The sequence below is a fragment of the Tachysurus fulvidraco genome, chromosome 19, assembly GCF_022655615.1.
Source record: "Tachysurus fulvidraco isolate hzauxx_2018 chromosome 19, HZAU_PFXX_2.0, whole genome shotgun sequence".
Classification (NCBI taxonomy): domain Eukaryota; kingdom Metazoa; phylum Chordata; class Actinopteri; order Siluriformes; family Bagridae; genus Tachysurus; species Tachysurus fulvidraco.
The window spans coordinates 15,301,561-15,319,784 of record NC_062536.1 but is presented as its reverse complement, the minus strand read 5'-3'; the positions used below and the strand labels follow the sequence as shown (position 1 = coordinate 15,319,784).

The window sequence follows — 18,224 nt, the reverse complement described above, 5'->3', positions numbered from 1 at the left end:
TTGTGTGTGTGTGTGTGTGTGTGTGTGTGTGTGTGTGTGTGTGTGTGTGTGTGTGTATGTGTTAAAAAAAACAAACAAACAAAAAAAAACCCTGAACAGAGTTGTAGGTTGATGGTATCTGAAGCCTTCAAAGCATTTTTGTAGGTCACTCTGGATAAAAGCTTCTATTAAATGCAGTAAATGTAAAATGTACAAGAGTTCCTAATAAAGTGGCAGCCATGCAATGTATAAAATCTTAGATACGGACCTGCAGCTTCAGGTAACTTTCATATCAACCATCAGAATGTGGGGAGAAAAATAAAAAAGTGATAGGATTGATTTTAACCATGGTATGATGGTTGGTGCCAGTGGGCTGGTTTGGGGATTTCTAGATCTGTTGATCTACTGGGATTTTCTCACATGACAGTCTCTGGTCTTCAAATGTTCAGATGAAGAAAGAACATTCCATGAGCAGCAGTCGTGCAGACGGAGCTGCCTGGTTATAGAATAACCAGGACTAGAATAAGCTTGCTTATTGACTGAAGGATAGTAGGTTCAGAATTTGAAGATGGATGGATCCATGAACCTGATGTGCCTTATAGGAACACTCCAGGTGTGTGAAGAATGTTTTCATGGCACACTTTAGCTCTGTTAATACCAAAAAAATCATCAATCACATGCCACAGTGTTTGATATTTGAGTGTTGCCGATGGGGTGTATCCGTACATGACACCTATTTACCGTCTTTTAATGGTTTCATTCACTTCATCTCAAACCGGAATCATAAACAGAACAAGTTCACTGTTCTTCAGTCACCTTTCCAGTCAACCGGATCACAATCCAGTAGGAAACCTTTACAATGCGGTACAACTAGTGTTTCACAGCATGACGGTGAATCAGCATGGAGCAGGATCTCAATGGAAGAATGGATGAATGGAAGCTGTTTTACGAGCAAAAGGAGGCTATATCCAGTATTACTAAATGTACATTACTAATAATATAAGGGATGTTGTAGCCTAGCTGTTAAAGCGTCAGACTACTGATCGGAAGGTCGTGAGTTCGAGTGTCAGGGCCACCAAAGTGCCACTGCTTTTTATAAAATAAAATAAAATAAAAATGTAGGTCACTCTGTAAAAAGGTGTCCACTAAAGGCTGTAAATGTAATAAAAATGATCAATGTGTGGATTTATTTTTGGGTTTTTTCCCCTCCATATTTTGAATATTATAAAAGTTTGCTTACAATCAGATTGTAATTCTTTTAATTAATTAATGTCATTATGAAAAAAGTTGCTGCAAAATCGTCTATAATAATATGAAGTTGGTGTGTTAGATTTCATTGACGTTAATTTTACGTAGCATCAAATGTTTGTGCCCTCCTGTCTGAATATGATATAAATATCTCTGTCTTGTGCTTTAATAACTTCCTTCAACTATCTATCTTGCTCTCATGTTGCAGGACACCGGAACATGGGGGGCACAAACTTTTGCACTGGGCTGTAGATTTCTCTTTTTTGCCTTACAGTGTAGAGTCTGTTAATGAACATGTGTGTGTGTGTGTGTGTGTGTGTGTGTGTGTGTGTGTGTGTGTGTGTGTGTGTGTGTGTGTGTGTATGCTTTTACACAGCTAAAGCTGTCTGCACCAGTCTGAATTAGTTACAGTGAGTGAAGTAAGCTGGGTGTGGTCACAGCACAGGACTTTACACAATCTCTCTCTCATACACACACACACACACCAAATCGACCTTAGTGAATGAAATGGTATGTAGATTTGATTTAAAACCGTCGTCTCACCCTGATCAAGCCTTATTTACTCAAGCATGATTCAGACATGCTGTAAAGTGTTCAGTCACACAAATCAGCAACGGAAGTGCAGCCTGCCTGTCACTGAGACGTGCGAGTGGTTATTACACGTCCCCAAAGACGTGACGCTGAGCAGAAAGAATATCTGAACTCTTAAAGGTACAGTAAATGTGGAAAGAACCCTGAGAAACAGAGCACTATAAAGGAAGCTTCTCACTATGCATAAGAGATAACAGACTAATTAGTGAACATCAAGTGAAGAAGGTGACGTTATTCGTTCACTTAACTATTATGCTACGCTAAATCCTCTCCACTGCTTCTCTCTTTCTACCCATCCTGAGGCATCCAGAAATTGTACCAGCTCTGATTGTCTTCCGTATCATGAAGATTTTGGACCTTCACTAGGATTGCCACCTTCAATACAGAAAAATAAGGGATGCCTGCCACACCCCTCGGGGCCACGATGACCACAGTCCCGATGGTGTGCCAGTGGTGGTATATCATAACTTAAAACATGTATTCATAAAAACATTAAGATTGATACCAATGGACATTATAATAAGATATCTGCTATTGAAATCAGTGTGAACAGATGCACTCAGTCTCTCACTATCACAACTTACGTGGTCATATTGAATACACAGCTATGACAATAATAAATATACGCCAACAAAGTTTGACTGAGAACACAAGAAATAAGCTTTTGGAGGAACTTGTGAGATGTGAACCATATTTTATTAACTTATTATTAAATTAACAGATCCATAACTTAGTAATTATAACTTGCAAACTTGCAAAAGATCTTCCATGAACATCATGAACATAATAACATCAGTGGATGTATATAAGTGTATCAGATGCCATCATTTCATATGGATTTTCTGTCACTCTGACTCTGTCAAAAGAACCGGCGAGGCGGCGTCCCGCCCTCCTCTGACTCTGATTGGCCGTGATTCACGGTCCGTAACCCTGAAACAAACCGATCAAACCAACGATGGCAACGAGTATTACCCAATCAGGGGCAGAATAGGACGCCTCTCCACACAATGCGGGTGGGGTGATTTGAATGGGATGCTGTATAATGTGGACCTATGTAAAATACGGGACGCGTCATTTTGCCTGTAAATACAGGACTATTCCGTATTTCACGGGACAGGTGGCAACCCTAACCTTCACTGAGATGAGGCCAATCGTGTGAGGATCCTGAGGCATCTAGAGATGCACCAGCTCCAGTTAGTCTCTGCTTCATGAAGTGATGCCAACTCAGTGTGGTCTTTGAGGACAACAACCTCCTCATTAATACATTTGTCGGACTGTATATTTATAATCACACCTTCAGTGACACCCGAATGAGGATGAGGTTCCACTTTGCCTGGTTCCTCTCAAGGTTTCTTACCAGGGGAGTTTTTCCTCACCACAGTCACCTCAGGCTTGTTCATTGGGGATAAATACAAACACATTTAAATATATCTAATATTAATCTTAATTTTTTTTTTGTATTAAACTGAGACCAAAAAAACATGAGAGAAAATATCAAAGATACAAAATAGAATGGTAAATAGTAGCAGTAGTAATACTAGCAGTACAAGTAGTAGTGCCAAAAGTAGCAGTCATAAAAGTAGTATTATCAGTAGCAGTGTTAGCGGCAGTAACAATAGTACATTACTTTATGTTTACGGCATTCGGCAGACGCGACATACGATTTTAACTACAGCTGAGGGTTTAAGGTCCTTGCTCAAACTCATGACTTTCTGATCTGTTGTACAACACTTTAACCACTAGGTTACCTCATCACTACAGAAACAGTAGTAGAAGTTGTAGCAATAGCAGTAACAATAGTAGTGTTAGTATTAGTAGTGATAGCAGTAGTGTTAGCAGTAGTAGTGATAGAAGTAGCAGTGTTAGTTGTAGTGTTAGTAGCAGTGTTAGCAGTAGTTACTCTAAGAATCCTGAGACATCTCCAGTTAGACTCTGTGATACTAAGGAGATCCTAAGTCCATGATCCTTACACCAATACAACATTTGTTTGACTGTATATTACAATCACACCCCCAGTGTCACCCATATGAGGATGGGTTCCCCCTTGAGTCCGGTTCCTCTCAAGGTTTCTTTCTTTACCAATTTAAGGGAGTTTTTCCTTGCCACTGCTGCCGGAGTCACCTCAGACTTGCTCATAGGGGTATAAATACATACAGATTGTGAACTATATACATCTAATAATAATCTAGAATTTTTTATTCTGTCAATTCTTTTTCTTTTATTATTCGTTATTTCCTTTATCATTAATTATGTTTACCTTCTGCTCTATGTTCTGTAAAGCTGCTTTGAGACAATGCCTATTGTAAAAAGCGCTATACAAATAAACTTGAATTGAATTGAATAGTATTAGAAGAACAGTAACAGTAGCAGTAACAGTAGCAGTGTTAGCAGTAGCAGCAGTAACAGTAGTAGTGTTAGCTGTAGCAGCAGTAACAGTAGTAATGTTAGTCATTGTGTTAGTAATGTTAGTTGTTGTGTTAGCAGCAGTGTTAGCAGTAGCAGCAGTAACAGTAGCAGTGTTAGCAGTAGTAGTGTTAGCAGTAGCAGCAGTAACAGTAGTAGTTAGCAGTAGTAGTGTTAGCAGTAGCAGCAGTAACAGTAGTAGTTAGCAGTAGTAGTGTTAGCAGTAGCAGTTGCGGTAGCACCAGTAACAGAAGCCGCACTGTTGTTTGTGTAAACAGTTTGTGGACATGAAATAAAAAGTAAAGCAAATGTTTAAAAACTTTGCCGCAAAGTATATTTTATCTTGGAGCTAAGTGTTGTTTTTAGAAGCACTTGGAGTGATTCTTGGACACATCTGCACTTTTAGACTCTAACATTCCTAATCTTCCTGTAAAACTTCCCTTTTTTTTTTTGTCACATTCAGCACCTTATGGTCTGATGCTGATGTGGAAATCTCCCTACAACAGTAAAAACACTGTTTGTACGTGTGGGAATAACGACCGAATACAGATGCCAAAACTCACACCATGACCAGTGAGAAGAATATTTTATGCCTGCCTGAGAAAGTTGGAACACATCCAAATAAAGACAGAATGAAAGAGGAATCGATGCCAGCTGTGAGTCCGAGCAGATGTGGAATGACGGATGAGTGTTTAGGGGCTGGACTGCTCCAGAATCTGAGATGAGTCATTTGCATGGAGACCTCAGTGCTTTATAATAACATAACTGAGAAATCTGCTAGAGTAAGGACCCTGGCTTCATGGGTCGAAGCCAGAGCTCGAAGGGAGGAAATTCCATGCTGTCCCAATGCTGGGTCAATGACACGGATCACACTCGCTTCTGTGAACTTTGAGAGAAAATGTAGGAATTGTGTTAGACCCTAAACCTTTATTCAGGCTGACTTGCATTCCTCTAAGTTGCAACTTGAGATTGGGATTTGAACTCACAACCTTCTGATCAGTAGCCCACGGTTTTAACCAATGATCTCAATGACATGGCATGATTGCTGATTCCAGATGGACTGGCTTGAAGAAAAGAGTTGAATCGGGACACTGGACGCTTTTTTTGTCAAAGGTTGCTTTGCTTGTCTTTTTTAGTAGTGACTCAGTTTAGAGGGGAAGTGATGAATGCTGGAACAATAACAAACAAGTGGGATCTCATCAACCATCATCCTTCATCTTTCTCTTGACCGTTTCCTCTCATTTTCTTTTTCGTCTCCTTTAATCCCAAAATCAGACCCTGTTCCCTTCACTCTAGGACACAAGCTTTCATTTTCACTCCACTTCAGCTACCAAATATTGCTGCCGACTGGCAGGATGCCTGGCTACTCTTAAGATTCCTGCTAATGCACAAAGCATGCAAATGTTTCTCTCTCCCTGTTTCTCTCCCTGTCTCTCGCACACTCTCACTCACTCACCCTCTCTCACTCGCTCTCTCTCACAAGAAATAACCTACATGTTAAATCGAGGAGAACCGAGTTCACCGAGCTCAGGACAGCTTTAGTGTTTTAACCTCATTTTGGATGTTTGTAGAAGTTTAATCATATCTCCATTGTCCCTGAAGGCTGAGTGATTTCTTCCTTTATACAAATAAGTGACACTGGGTATAATATTCACTCACTCACTCACTCTCACTCATTTTCTACCGCTTATCTGAACTACCTCGGGTCACGGGGAGCCTGTGCCTATCTCAGGCGTCATCGGGCATCAAGGCAGGATACACCCTGGACGGAGTGCCAACCCATCGCAGGGCACACACACTCTCTCATTTACTCACGCAATCACACACTACGGACAATTTTCCAGAGACGCCAGTCAACCTACCAGGCCTGTCTTTGGACCGGGGGAGGAAACCGGAGTACCCGGAGGAAACCCCCGAGGCACGGGGAGAACATGCAAACTTCACACACACAAGGCGGCGGAGGGAATCGAACCCCCAACCCTGGAGGTGTGAGGCCAACATGCTAACCACTAAGCCCCCATAATATTCACTATATGATGTATATGATCAGATGATTAGATCACCAGACAATGTGCAGTTGTATAATAAAGTGGACGAAGAGTGTATATCCTTCGTTTTTGTACAGCGCATTTACAAAATAACTGATTTATCCTATTAGGAGTCACTGTGATGTGAGAAAGATAGATTAGACAGATTAAATAGATAGACAGACAGACAGACTCGGATGTTCTCAGTCTGAACACCAGCCTGATCCTGCATTCTCACTTCCTGAAACAGCACTTAACAGAAAGGTCTTAATCTAGGGGAATCTTTACCTTGCACCAAACCTTTTACTTAGGAATGACTTTTATTGCAAAGTGAAATTCTCAGAAGCTGCAGGAGTTTTAAAGCTCCATAGCTGAATAAGGGTTAGGAAAATTAGGTTAAAGAGCATACGCTCGGCTCTGGTGTGTGCTAGTGAGTCATATGAGAGCTGAGGAACTATCCCTACAGGGAGATCTGAGAGAGAGACATAGACCACACGACTCGCCGTACAGCAGCTGAAGTGAAACTGCAGGCAGATGATTATCATTTTGAAGTCATCACAGAGATGGACATCACAACGTCCTTGTGGTGATCTCAGCAATGAGGAACACAACAGTATCAGAGAGTTACTCAGGTTTTAAAGCGGTTAAAACCTTAAAATGAACCTGACAGGTGATCGGGTTTGGAGCTTTCGGTTCTCTGCAGCAGCTGCTTGTCCTCATTTGTGTTCCAACACTTCCTGTGGAATTGTCGAAAGATTCTGATTATCGTGGTGGCTATTAAAGTTGGGGTGCACGATGTTTAAAAAATGCTTCAGAAAACTGAGTCGGTCTGACTAACAAAACAGACGTGTAGCCGATTAGCAGAAAGGGGCGTGTCTTGTCAATATGTGGCAGAGACAGTGTTCAGTGCGCATGTCTGACATCAGCCTCTGCCGTTACCTCTGCCTCGGGTTCTAGGTGTTGAACGTCGTCTTCTGCGTGAAACGGAGCTAAACCTTTCACGGTACAACACACAGTAATACAAAAACACATTTGTATTACATAGTATTACTCATTGTGTTCATTTATTGATAAAAAATTATCCCCTTGGCCAGCTGCCCCAACAGGTTCTGCCATAATAGTTGCCTGGGCTACGTATGTATGTGTGGGCGGAGCTATCAAAACAGGGGTGACACCCGTTTGGGTTACGCGCGTGTTTGTTTTGGTGATTTCAAATGTCAACATTGGCTTTCAAACATTGTGAACCTCACCTTCAAGGTTGGCGATATAAAGGTCTGCTGTGCATGCGGCTTGAAGATAGACAAAAATAGACAGAGGTGTTTGGTGTTTTCGCCTGATGTCAGTGCAGAGCAACAAAGCTTCTTTCTCTGAAACATCTTAGAATGGAGGTGTGAGGTTGGTTGGTTAACACACTTGTCTCACACCTCAGGGTTGGGGCTTTGAAGTTTCCATGCTTTGGGGGTCTCCTCCAGGTTCTCTGGTTTCCAGTCTAGTGTAGGCTGATCGACATCCTTAAATTGTCAGTAGTCTGTGAATGGGTGTGTGTGTTTAAGAGAATTGCCCTGTGATGGTTCGGCACCTTTTGAAGGCATCCGTTGGGATAGGCTCCAGTTTCCCTGCAACCTTGTGTAGGATAAATGGTACAGAAAACAGATGGATGGATCTTCACTTACATATGACTGGCCACGACCCCATTTTTGCTCAGAGGAAGCTTCACAGCAAGTGTTCAGCAATACCCTGATTACAAACATGGGTTAGACTCCAATAATCCCGTCAGCAGCACAACAGGACGGCGGTATATTACGCATGGTTTCAGTCCAATGATATTGGAGTGTGTGAGTAAACACTCTCCCTAAATCTGGTACTTCTGAGCATCCATTTGTAATAAACACAAATTAACCAGCACTATTTTTGATTACTTGACTGAAAATAATATGATTAAGAACCTTGCTCAAAGGCCCAGCAGTGGCAGATTGGTGGTCCTGGGATTTGAACTCAGTAGCAGTAGTCCAATACCTCAAACTCAAGAGCTACCCATTCTCATAAGAATGCAGTCACCGGGTTTGTTCCTATTCCTGCAGGGTTTTTCCCCTCACCTCAAAACCTGTTAAAAACACAGTATTCATTTGTTAACGCATGGCTTCTCATTTAAATCACATGAACATAGAGGATGAGGAACTAGTCCGTCTGGTCAGGTTTGGTTTCAAACTGAAACTCCTCTGATGCATCATTAAGACCGGTGCGTAAATTCTTCAGCTTCGGTATATAAAAAGAACAGCTAGTCTTTAGTCATGAAGCGTCATGCTCGGTTGGATGCAACTTCCTGATGATCGGAGCCACAGGAAATCTCAATCTGTCGCTCAGATTATATAACAACACTGAGCTGATAAGCCTACGGTGAATATACACAAGTCATATACTTTCATATATAAACAAATATTTAGATTTTCAACAGCGTGTGGTGATGATGGAGATAAGATATGACCTGATCTTCCAGTTAAATAGCCGAACACAGAGGATTAAACGATCAAAGAGTAGAACTGATGCTCTTTTTATGTTTTAGCTCCTGAGATTATACACGTTCATCTATTTCATCATAATGGTAGATCAATTAAATGAATTGCATTAGCTGGCTACATTATCTAGCTTGGACTCAGTAGAGTAACAGTGATGAAGAGCAGCTTTTCTCCTATAGAAAAACATTTCTGTTCAGCTGCATGAAACATACTTCTTTGTAAAATGGATAAGCAGCATGCCATAAAGGTACATACATATTTATGAGTATCTGGACACAGTGAGAGTGTTTCTGAAAGAATGCGGCCTTTCTTTCTCTCCATCACTCACTCTCTCTCTCTCACTCACTCTCTCTCGCTCTCTCTCTCTTGCTCACACACACAGTAAAGGGATGAGACCACAACTGCGCTGTTGTACCCAGAAAGCTGGTCACAGTCCTACAGCTCTCATTATGATTAAAAGCAGAGTCGGTTGAGAAAAAGGAAGAGACCCAACTCTCAGTAACGGTCAGCACCACATTAGACCATCTATCAGCTCTCCCAGCATCCAGATCAAGCCTCTCCATCAGCCTCCCCACTGCCCACACATTTCCCCCCCAAGTTCTGACCTTGAACCTGACTAATCCCTGCCAGCACTCTATCAACCTCCCATCACACCCAGTCTCCTCAGTAACCCCTACGTTTCCCTCCAGCTTTCCCATAACACACTATCAAGTCCATCATCATCCTCTTTCTGCACCCTACCAGTCTCCCCTTCAGCCTCCTATCACCACTAATTACCCCAGCCCATTGGCCGACCCAGTCACCAAACCCGTTATCACCCCACAGCCCTATCAGTCTCCCCATCAGCCACCCTATGACCTCTTTCAGTCCCCCTTCAGTATTGCCATCATTCACCATTATCCCTTCATAACTATCAGGCCACTATTTACCCATCAGTCTCCCCAGTGCATCCCATCAGCTACCCAGTTAAACCCCCATCAGTCTCCACACCACCCATTGTATCAGTCCCCCATTACTCTCTCTCAGCCCCAAAAACCTTTCCATTGCCACCTATAACCTCTCATCAGCCTCCCATCACCCCCATATCATCCTTGCATTGGCTGTTTTTCTAATCTGTTTCCCCAGCGTCCCCTCATAAGCCCTAAAGCACCCTCCCATCAGCCTCCTCGTCATCCTGCCCTGCCTCTCTGAGTGGTTATACAACTCGTTGAATCTGCCAAAGTGCTCTCGCTGTTGTTCGGTATGACAGAGTGAGTGGCGTTTGCTTGGTTCAAAATAGACCTCTTCAATAAACTCACATCCTTCCTGTACAATATGAACACACACACGTGCAAAACAGGCCACAGCACCACTAGGTTCTCCGCTAAGAAACGAAGAAGGGTTTCATCATTAATTTAAGAGAAAACAGAAGTCAAGGTTAGTAGAGTGTGAAATGTCCGAGCCCAGGCTGAACTTCCCCCTGACAGCTGCACTATATATTTCAATAAAAATCCTGTGGCTTGGTATTTTTAAATCTGGTCACTACAGCGAGACATTCAACAAGACAACATGTTGCAAAGAACCTGCTAAAGTGCAGTTACTTCTGCTTCAACAATTTTTCCGCAGAAAAACATTAGTTCGAAAAATATTGGCACCCCAGGAGAGAATAAATGACTGTAAAATTCAACCTAATGTAATAGCTGGCAAAACTGGAGAATTCGGACAACTCAGTGCAGAACATTTAAAGTTATTAAAATATCTGCAAAATTGTTTCTGTTCATTTTCTGTAATGATGTATGTCTGCAGATGCATCTGAAGCTCATAGGAAAGTTTTCAACTGCTCCACATCTCCCCTCCTTTTTACATGTAACTGTTCATGTTCTTCATGTTTCACTTGCGTTTTTAAATAACAGCTTAAATCCTTTCCTGTTAATAACTAACGACTGTACACATTTGTTTAAAAGCAACATTGCCTTAAGACTGGGGGTGCCAAAACTTGTGCCACTTACGTTCTTACTATCTAAACTAAACTCTAATCAATTTCTGTGTTAATAAATCCTTTCCATTTTAAAATGTACTGGTTGGTATAAAAAAAAATTTTGCATTTAACCTTTCACAATATTTTCCCTTATTTTCTTTAAGGGGGTCATTACTTTTGCAACTTGTTAGATTTGAATGGCAGAAACATGCTAAGGGTGACCTTCACTATCTTATCATAATGTTTCGCTGCTTTACACAACCCTTATGTCGCCTTGCACAATTTTATATCCTGCCAGTTTCACTTTTTGCCAATACGAGCGTGATCTATCTGCTCCGCCTCGCGTACCACTCAAGGTCAAAGGGCACGGCCCGGACACGCAGCAGACTACGTTCTGAAAGCTCAACCGAGAAAATGATTCTGGTGGAGTTTTGGTCCGATGTACTCTAGCGTTTGAGACCGAGCCAACAGCTTGAGAACTGTGGTGAGCTTCAGGAAATGGAAAAAACAATAGAAAAGCAATAAACACCCAATATTTCCCTTTACTGGAGTTCAGAAAAAGTCTAAAAAAAGACTTGGATCTTTAACACTCGAAGTGATGGTGTGTGTGTGTGTGTGTGTGTGTGTGTGTGTGTGTGTTTGTTTTCTTAAATTTTCCCACAGGAGAAGTCAATAACACAGTGGCAGAAAACTAGTCAGCATTCGTAATCGGCCTTACAGCTTGTCTCACGCGGTTTAAAGCGATTTAATCATCAACTATTGCGGTCGATTTCCAGTCAGAGCTTCTTTTTAAAACTTTCACAATAGATGAAAAAAGAAAACAACAACAAAAAAGACAGAATATATAAAAATCTTTAGATATATAAAAAACTGTTAGGTGAATACTCCAGGCCTTAGTAGTCTTAGTAGTCTTTATACTGAGATACTGAAGGAAACCAACGAGAAAAAAATAAACACTATCCTGCTCGAAAAGACGACTTGTTGTTCACACTGATGGACAGACGTGATGGTTTAGAGAGGATGTTATTCCTGATGACTATTTAAAGACTCAATGTTAAGGGCAAAATACAAAAGGAATCATTTCAGAGCTTAGTCATTGACTCAGGTCAGACAGTCACATGTTCACTCAGTCATCTGCTCAGTCAGTTGTTTAGACACTCACTCAGTCAGTCAGGCAGTTGATCAGACAATTAGCTAATCTGCTAGTCAGTCTATGAGACAATCGGACAGTCAATCGGACTCTCAGTCACTTACTCAAATAGATCAGTTAATCAGTCAGACAGCAGTTCAGACTATCAGACTGTCAGACAGTTAGAAGTTCAGACTATCAGACTGTCAGACAGTTAGAAGTTCAGACTATCAGACTGTCAGACAGTTAGAAGTTCAGACTATCAGACTGTCTGACAGACAATAGGACAGTCAGTCACCTACTCAAGTAAGCAGTCATTAAGTTAGAAAATCAGTCAGTTGTTCATTCACACTCTTAAGCCATCTATGAGACGGTCAGTCAATCAGTTTGCTAATCAGATGGTCAGTTAGACACCAACTCAATCAGCTAAACAGTCAGTTGTTCATTCACTTAGACGCTCAGTTTTTCAGTCAGGCAATTTTATGTAGTGCAGCATTGCCTCAGTTATGAATCAGTGTGTCGGACTGACTGAACATCCATCAGACTGATTATCAGACAATCAATCGGCTATTCAGACAGTCAACAGACAAAACAATCAGACAGTCAGTCAATCATACGGTCAGTCAATCCGACGGTCTGTCAATCCGACGGTCAGTCAATCTGACAGTCAGTCATTTGGAGACTTATATTCATTTGTCCCACGCTTATAACTCATAACCGAGGCAATGCTGCACTACACGAATCCAGGTGATTTGACAGAAGATTACAAGCCTCAAAAGCACTAACTATTATGTTATTACCCTAACTCTAACTCCATCTCTGTATCTATCACTCAAATAGCTTTTGTCTTTGTCATTACTGAACAGGAGGAAACAAGCAGAAACAAGTCAGCAGGATGTGATGAAAGTGTGTACAACTCCAATGGTAGAAATGCCTGTAGTTGACGAATAAGGCGTGACACAGCTACACCAGCACATAACCACTGACTTACCAGCGACTAATATTGTTTACCTGCTCAACACCGGGAAGGATAGTTTTCTCTTTTCTCTAAAGTCAGGATGTCTAAACAGCCTCTCACTCAGATCCAGAACTTCTATAACCTCATGCAGACGGACAGAAATAAACGCTTAAGAACGGCTAGTGGCCCTTTGGCTTCTGCTTCTAAAGATGGTGAATTTACAGTGTAAAAGTCGACCGCAATCGGAAACAAATTCCTTTTACGCTGCATTTTTTTCCTCAGATCCTGGATAAAAATAAAAAACAAAACACTTGTCCTTGTACTTAACATCCTGCAGTGTGGTGGAGGAGAACACCGAGTCCGAGTGAGAGAAAGAACATCATTGGTGTTTAGCGAAAAAACATGACGGCGAAGCGGAAAAGCTAATAGTACAAAGAGATGGAGTTACAACAAAACCAACCATGTGATTTCCTTCAGCTTGATTTTTCCATTCGGGGTTTGTCTGGATTTTGTCTGTGTTTTGATCGTGTTCCGGAGGTTTGGAGAGTCGGGATCACCGGGCAGGATTTGTAATCGGGATGCGATTCGTGGCATACGGTGTGGGGTTTTAGTCCAGTTAGATCTTGCTGTGTAGAGGATTGACAAGATTCGGTTCAGACATGGAAAAGCACGGTGCTGAGAGCATTTGGACACGGACACATACAGCCCCATAAAGTGATCATGGGTGAGAACTGGACTGTGTCAGAGTGTCCCCTGAGGGCTCTGGGGGAAGGGAAAGGAAGGGAATGAGAAAAAAGCATACTTTAAATTCCAGGGAAAACCATGAAAGCGTCGAGTCCGTGAACGATTCACTCTGTCTGTCTTTCACCTGGTCCACCTGTGGCATTGCAACTGACCACCGACCCAGCAACTGCCCCTGGCTCATGATCAGCCCTTCCAGAATCTTGAGGTCTTTTTGAGGTAATCAGTATAACCAAAATTTCCCGTGTAATTTATGGTTTTTTTGTTTTTTTTTAATTGGTGAAATTACAAACACACAATTTTTCTTTAAAACTTCCACCAGTAAAGAAACATTATGTAATTACTGTCTTTGTACTTTCTATAGATTTATGTTTATTATCTCTTATTTAATTGCACCTTTTCTTTTCACTACAAGGAACAGTCCTAAAACACATTTCGCTACATGTCATAGCGTGTATGTTTATGTATGTGACAAATAAAATTTCAATTTGATGCACGTTGTGACGACGTCATGTGACACATCTTAGATTTTGAAAGTGCCTGATTTTGGGTTCATTTTTTGGGACTGTTTAATGGAAGTGGGTCTTCAAATAAGCTTTATGCAGCTTATAACTAGCCACTCTGTGTGTGTGTGTGTGTGTGTGTGTGTGTGTGTGTGTGTGTGTGTGTGTGTGTGTGTGTGTGTGTGTGTGTGTGCCATCCGTTCTCAGAACAAGGCCATCGTCCAGTGCCCTGTTCTTCCTCATGAATAAGGAGCATTCATCTAGCAGACGGCTGGCAGATGCGAACAGCCTCGTCCATCCGCTGCAGGCCGGAGCGGGTGTCGTTAGAGAGACCCGAGTACCATGGCAACGCAGCACGGACCCCATAATCATGCCACACATCCCCCCCCCCCCTCTCTCTCTCTCTTGTCCATTCACTCTTTGCTGCAAAAAATTCTGAGGAAGTGTGGCCTAGGAGATTGTGTCTGGACGTCTGCCACCCAAGCGAGTAGTCAATAAAATTATTATTCCGGTGTCAAACTGGTAAACGTGGCTGAAAAAGTAGTCTAAACCTGCTCAGGACAAAACCCAAACACTGCACACGGCTTTGTCAGAAGCAGCAGGAGTGGCCTGGGAAAGAATAAAAGCTCTGGATGACTATTGTCCTTATTATCATTATTCAGTCCTCGTCTGTTCAGAGCCTTTATGAAGGAAGAGAGGAGGAGGAGGAGGAGGAGAGGGTCAGGGTGGGGCAAGGGCACTACCAAAAACCCCAATAGGCTTTTCATGCTCTCTTCCAGACTCGCCTCAGTGCGTTTTTTTTTTCCTTCTTGGGTCTCCACCCGAACCGTCCCGATGGTTACAGGGACAATGTCGAGGCTTGCTTAACTCTCCGTTCCCCAGGGCCCACTCTCTCACTTCCTGTTTGTGAGCCCCTCGTTCAGACAATCCTATTCTGTTCCTGAAGATGGAGAACGGAGGTACGGACAATGTTGTAGTTTCACAACATTTACACACTCCACCCTGACACAGAGTTCTTAAGAAACCTGAGGTTTTACAGACACAGCACTCGAGCACGACGTGGACGAATGCAGATTCTGGTATGAGAGACACTGAGCAAGCGCTAACACACACACACAGATTATTGAGACACACAAACTGAGCACATGGTTCCTCTCAGGAAAAACAAGCGTGTCTCTCGTCGGCTGTCTGCGTGACACATTCCTCTGACATCACGCACGCCAGAAAACAGATGAAGCAACACTTTAACACACGTTCAATGACGTTGGAAAAATGATGCACCGATTCGAGACTCGAAACGTTCATAGCTATAAATATTGGAATTTTAGCAAGTCAAAGTATTTTTTTGCAAATGTTTTGGCCTATTTTCGAGGAAACATATTCAAGTATATTAAATACGATATTTCTGTATATAATTCGAACAACAGAAACAGATTTTTATTTTTATTTTAAATGAACTACTATGCACGATGCTCTCACGCTATGCACCATGTGATAACGTGATAAAAAGGCTTTGACAACAAAAATAAATGGCGCACTGTGAGATCGTTTAAAAGACGTCTGTAAAATGACTCGTTCACCGGAGCATCGTTGCCCCCCCCCATCCCCATCCAGCATCGCCACCCGGTAGCCCAGTTCTGAGCGTCCAATTCCAAACACTATTCCGTTTCTATGGTAACAGCTATTTATAAGTGAGCTGTATAGCAGATTGTGAAATGAGTTGTATAGTAAATTCTAATATAATCTAGTACGGTAAAGACTAAATGATTAAAAGCAGGCTGTTTATTTCTAAGTTTATTTCTAATTTTTCTGTTTCTCTGTAACATGAAAATCTGTTTTTTTTTTTAACTATTCACTACTAGAGAAAGAAAATAAAGAGAGAAAAAGCAAAAAAAAAAAAAACATTAGGACTCCAATGTTCACTGTGGTGTAAACAAGATAAAACACATCTGATCGCTTAATCCTCTTCCTGTCGCTGATTAATTTCCAACAACAGCTCACGCAGAAGTGTTTTAATTCATACCTATCGCTTGTGCTGAAGTAAAACATTACATCACTACTGGGGTCTGATTTAACATGTCTGATGTACAAGGTGTGATTGTGTCGTATGTTGTCTAAAATATTTACACAGACACAAACTGCCTTAAAGCAGGCTGATCAATTTTTCAAGGGATTGAAACACTGAGGTCAGGTGCAACACAGAGAGGTGACAAACTTCAGAGCACCATCGCTTGTTATTCACTCACACTCACACACACACACGGACGCACACTTTCTCCAAGTCCTCCAGCACACACCAAACAAAAAACAATTTCTAACATTATGTGCTGTGCCTGCTTTTACTACGGCACCACAGATTACTATTCCGGGAACGTCCCCTGAGTGAACTAGAAGTGAAATCGGGACTGTTTCTTTTTTCATGACACCTTGCCTTGTACACCAAAAGTCTGCTGTGCAGATGATGTGATGCGGTCTGTGTGGAAACAAGGCTGTCGACTAGAAACAGGAAGGCAAGGCCGTGTAACATCCTGCCACACGCTTAAGCCATATACTTTAGAGTTAAGAGAAAACAGGAGCGTTAAGAGAAAACCTGCTAAGTTGTTATTATCGCTGTGTCTTCCAATCGCAGTAAAGTCATAAATAAGATATAGACACAAAGCATGGATATAAATAAACTAGAAGTGGAAGTGGCTTCAATTTACATCTCTGGATGAATAATTGAATGCTTATTAGGGCAGTTATAAGGACCGAATCGAGGCCGCAGGGTCCGAATTCCCTCCTGAACAACAATAACAGCAAGAAAATCCAGATGATTTTAAACAACAACAGCCTTTAATCTAATTAACTCCAAATTGCAAATGGTTCTCTTCACCAAGACCATGTCGACTTGACAGCGTTAAAACTACTCGAATAAATCAGCACCCGGGTTGGTTTAAGTGTGAAACCCCGAATTCACTGCACAGAATCGATCCCAGGTTATTTATGTTGCACGTTTGCACTATAGCGGGATTGATGAACCCCGGTTTGTGACATTTTTGTGAAATACAGCACGTTTCCGAAGTCACAAATCTTCCCTCGTTCATGTCAAAGACTTTTTAAACGTTTCACATTTCTACGGAGTCGTTTCCAGACAAGTCTGTTATCAAGATTTCAAAAAGCTCTCCTTTCTGAGACCCAAAGGCCTCTCTGACATCCGCGGTCCAGAGTTAAACGAGCCGCCTGAGGATGAATCAGCTGCTGTGGGACGAGGTTCTGTCCCGGGCCGTTACGTCCAGTCCCACCGCCCGCCTTCCCCTCTCCCTTACGCTATATGCTAACCCTGTCCCAAATCCCTTCACAAGCTAAAGCTAGGGCACTAGAAAGTGCACATAGGTGGCGACCACATACCCTAAACAGTGAGCTTGTACAGGGAGTAAGGGGCGATTTGGGACTAATATAGTTAGCATAGCAGCGTAACAGTATAGCTTATCGAGGAAGGAAAAAATAGTCTCTCTCTCTCTCTCCCTCCCTCCCTCCCTCCCTCTCTCTCTCTCTCTCTCTCTCTCTCTCTCTCTCTCTCTCTCTTTCTCACACACACACACACACACACACACACACACACACACACACACACACACACACACACACACACACACACACACACACACACACACACACACACACACTCACCCCTCTTATCGAGATCGTAGCCGATCACGACGAAATAATCCGCAAGCCTGGCCATCCTGGATTCCGTCTGCGGCTACGGGCCTTTATTGTTGTCCACTTTCCGTGCGCGGTAAATATTCCGTTCACATTCTGAAAGCAGCACAAACAGCAGGCTGGGCGACAGCAGCATCCTTCCAGCAGCAGCTCACCGCCATACTGTAGCCGAGCCGTGCCCTGACAGCCGCTTCACGTGCGCATGCGCAGTAACACTCACAGGAAGCATGACAGAAATGAACCAGCAGCCTTCTTCTGATTCATAATATTAGGTCATGAAATAATAATAATAATAATAATAATAATAATAATAATAATAATAATAATAATAATAGGACATGTAACAATAACAATAATTATTATCACTATTATTATTATTATTATTATTATTATTAATATTATTATTATTATTATTATTATTATTATTATTATTATTATTATTATTATTATTATTAAATTGTTAGGGCATG

General features: G+C 41.9%; 1 protein-coding gene across 5 annotated transcripts in view; it reads right to left on the bottom strand.

Annotated features, from left to right (window-relative positions):
- sbf1 (SET binding factor 1) overlaps positions 1-17,953 on the bottom strand; it is a 56,638-nt gene extending 38,685 nt beyond the window's left edge. For all 5 annotated transcript variants that reach the window (XM_027151847.2, XM_027151850.2, XM_027151848.2 and 2 more), the window contains exon 1: positions 17,722-17,953. In XM_027151847.2, coding sequence (XP_027007648.2) covers positions 17,722-17,776 — 55 coding nt within the window. In that variant the 5' untranslated portion in view covers positions 17,777-17,953. The remainder of the gene's footprint in view (positions 1-17,721) is intronic.
- Between the last annotated feature and the right edge of the window lie 271 nt (positions 17,954-18,224).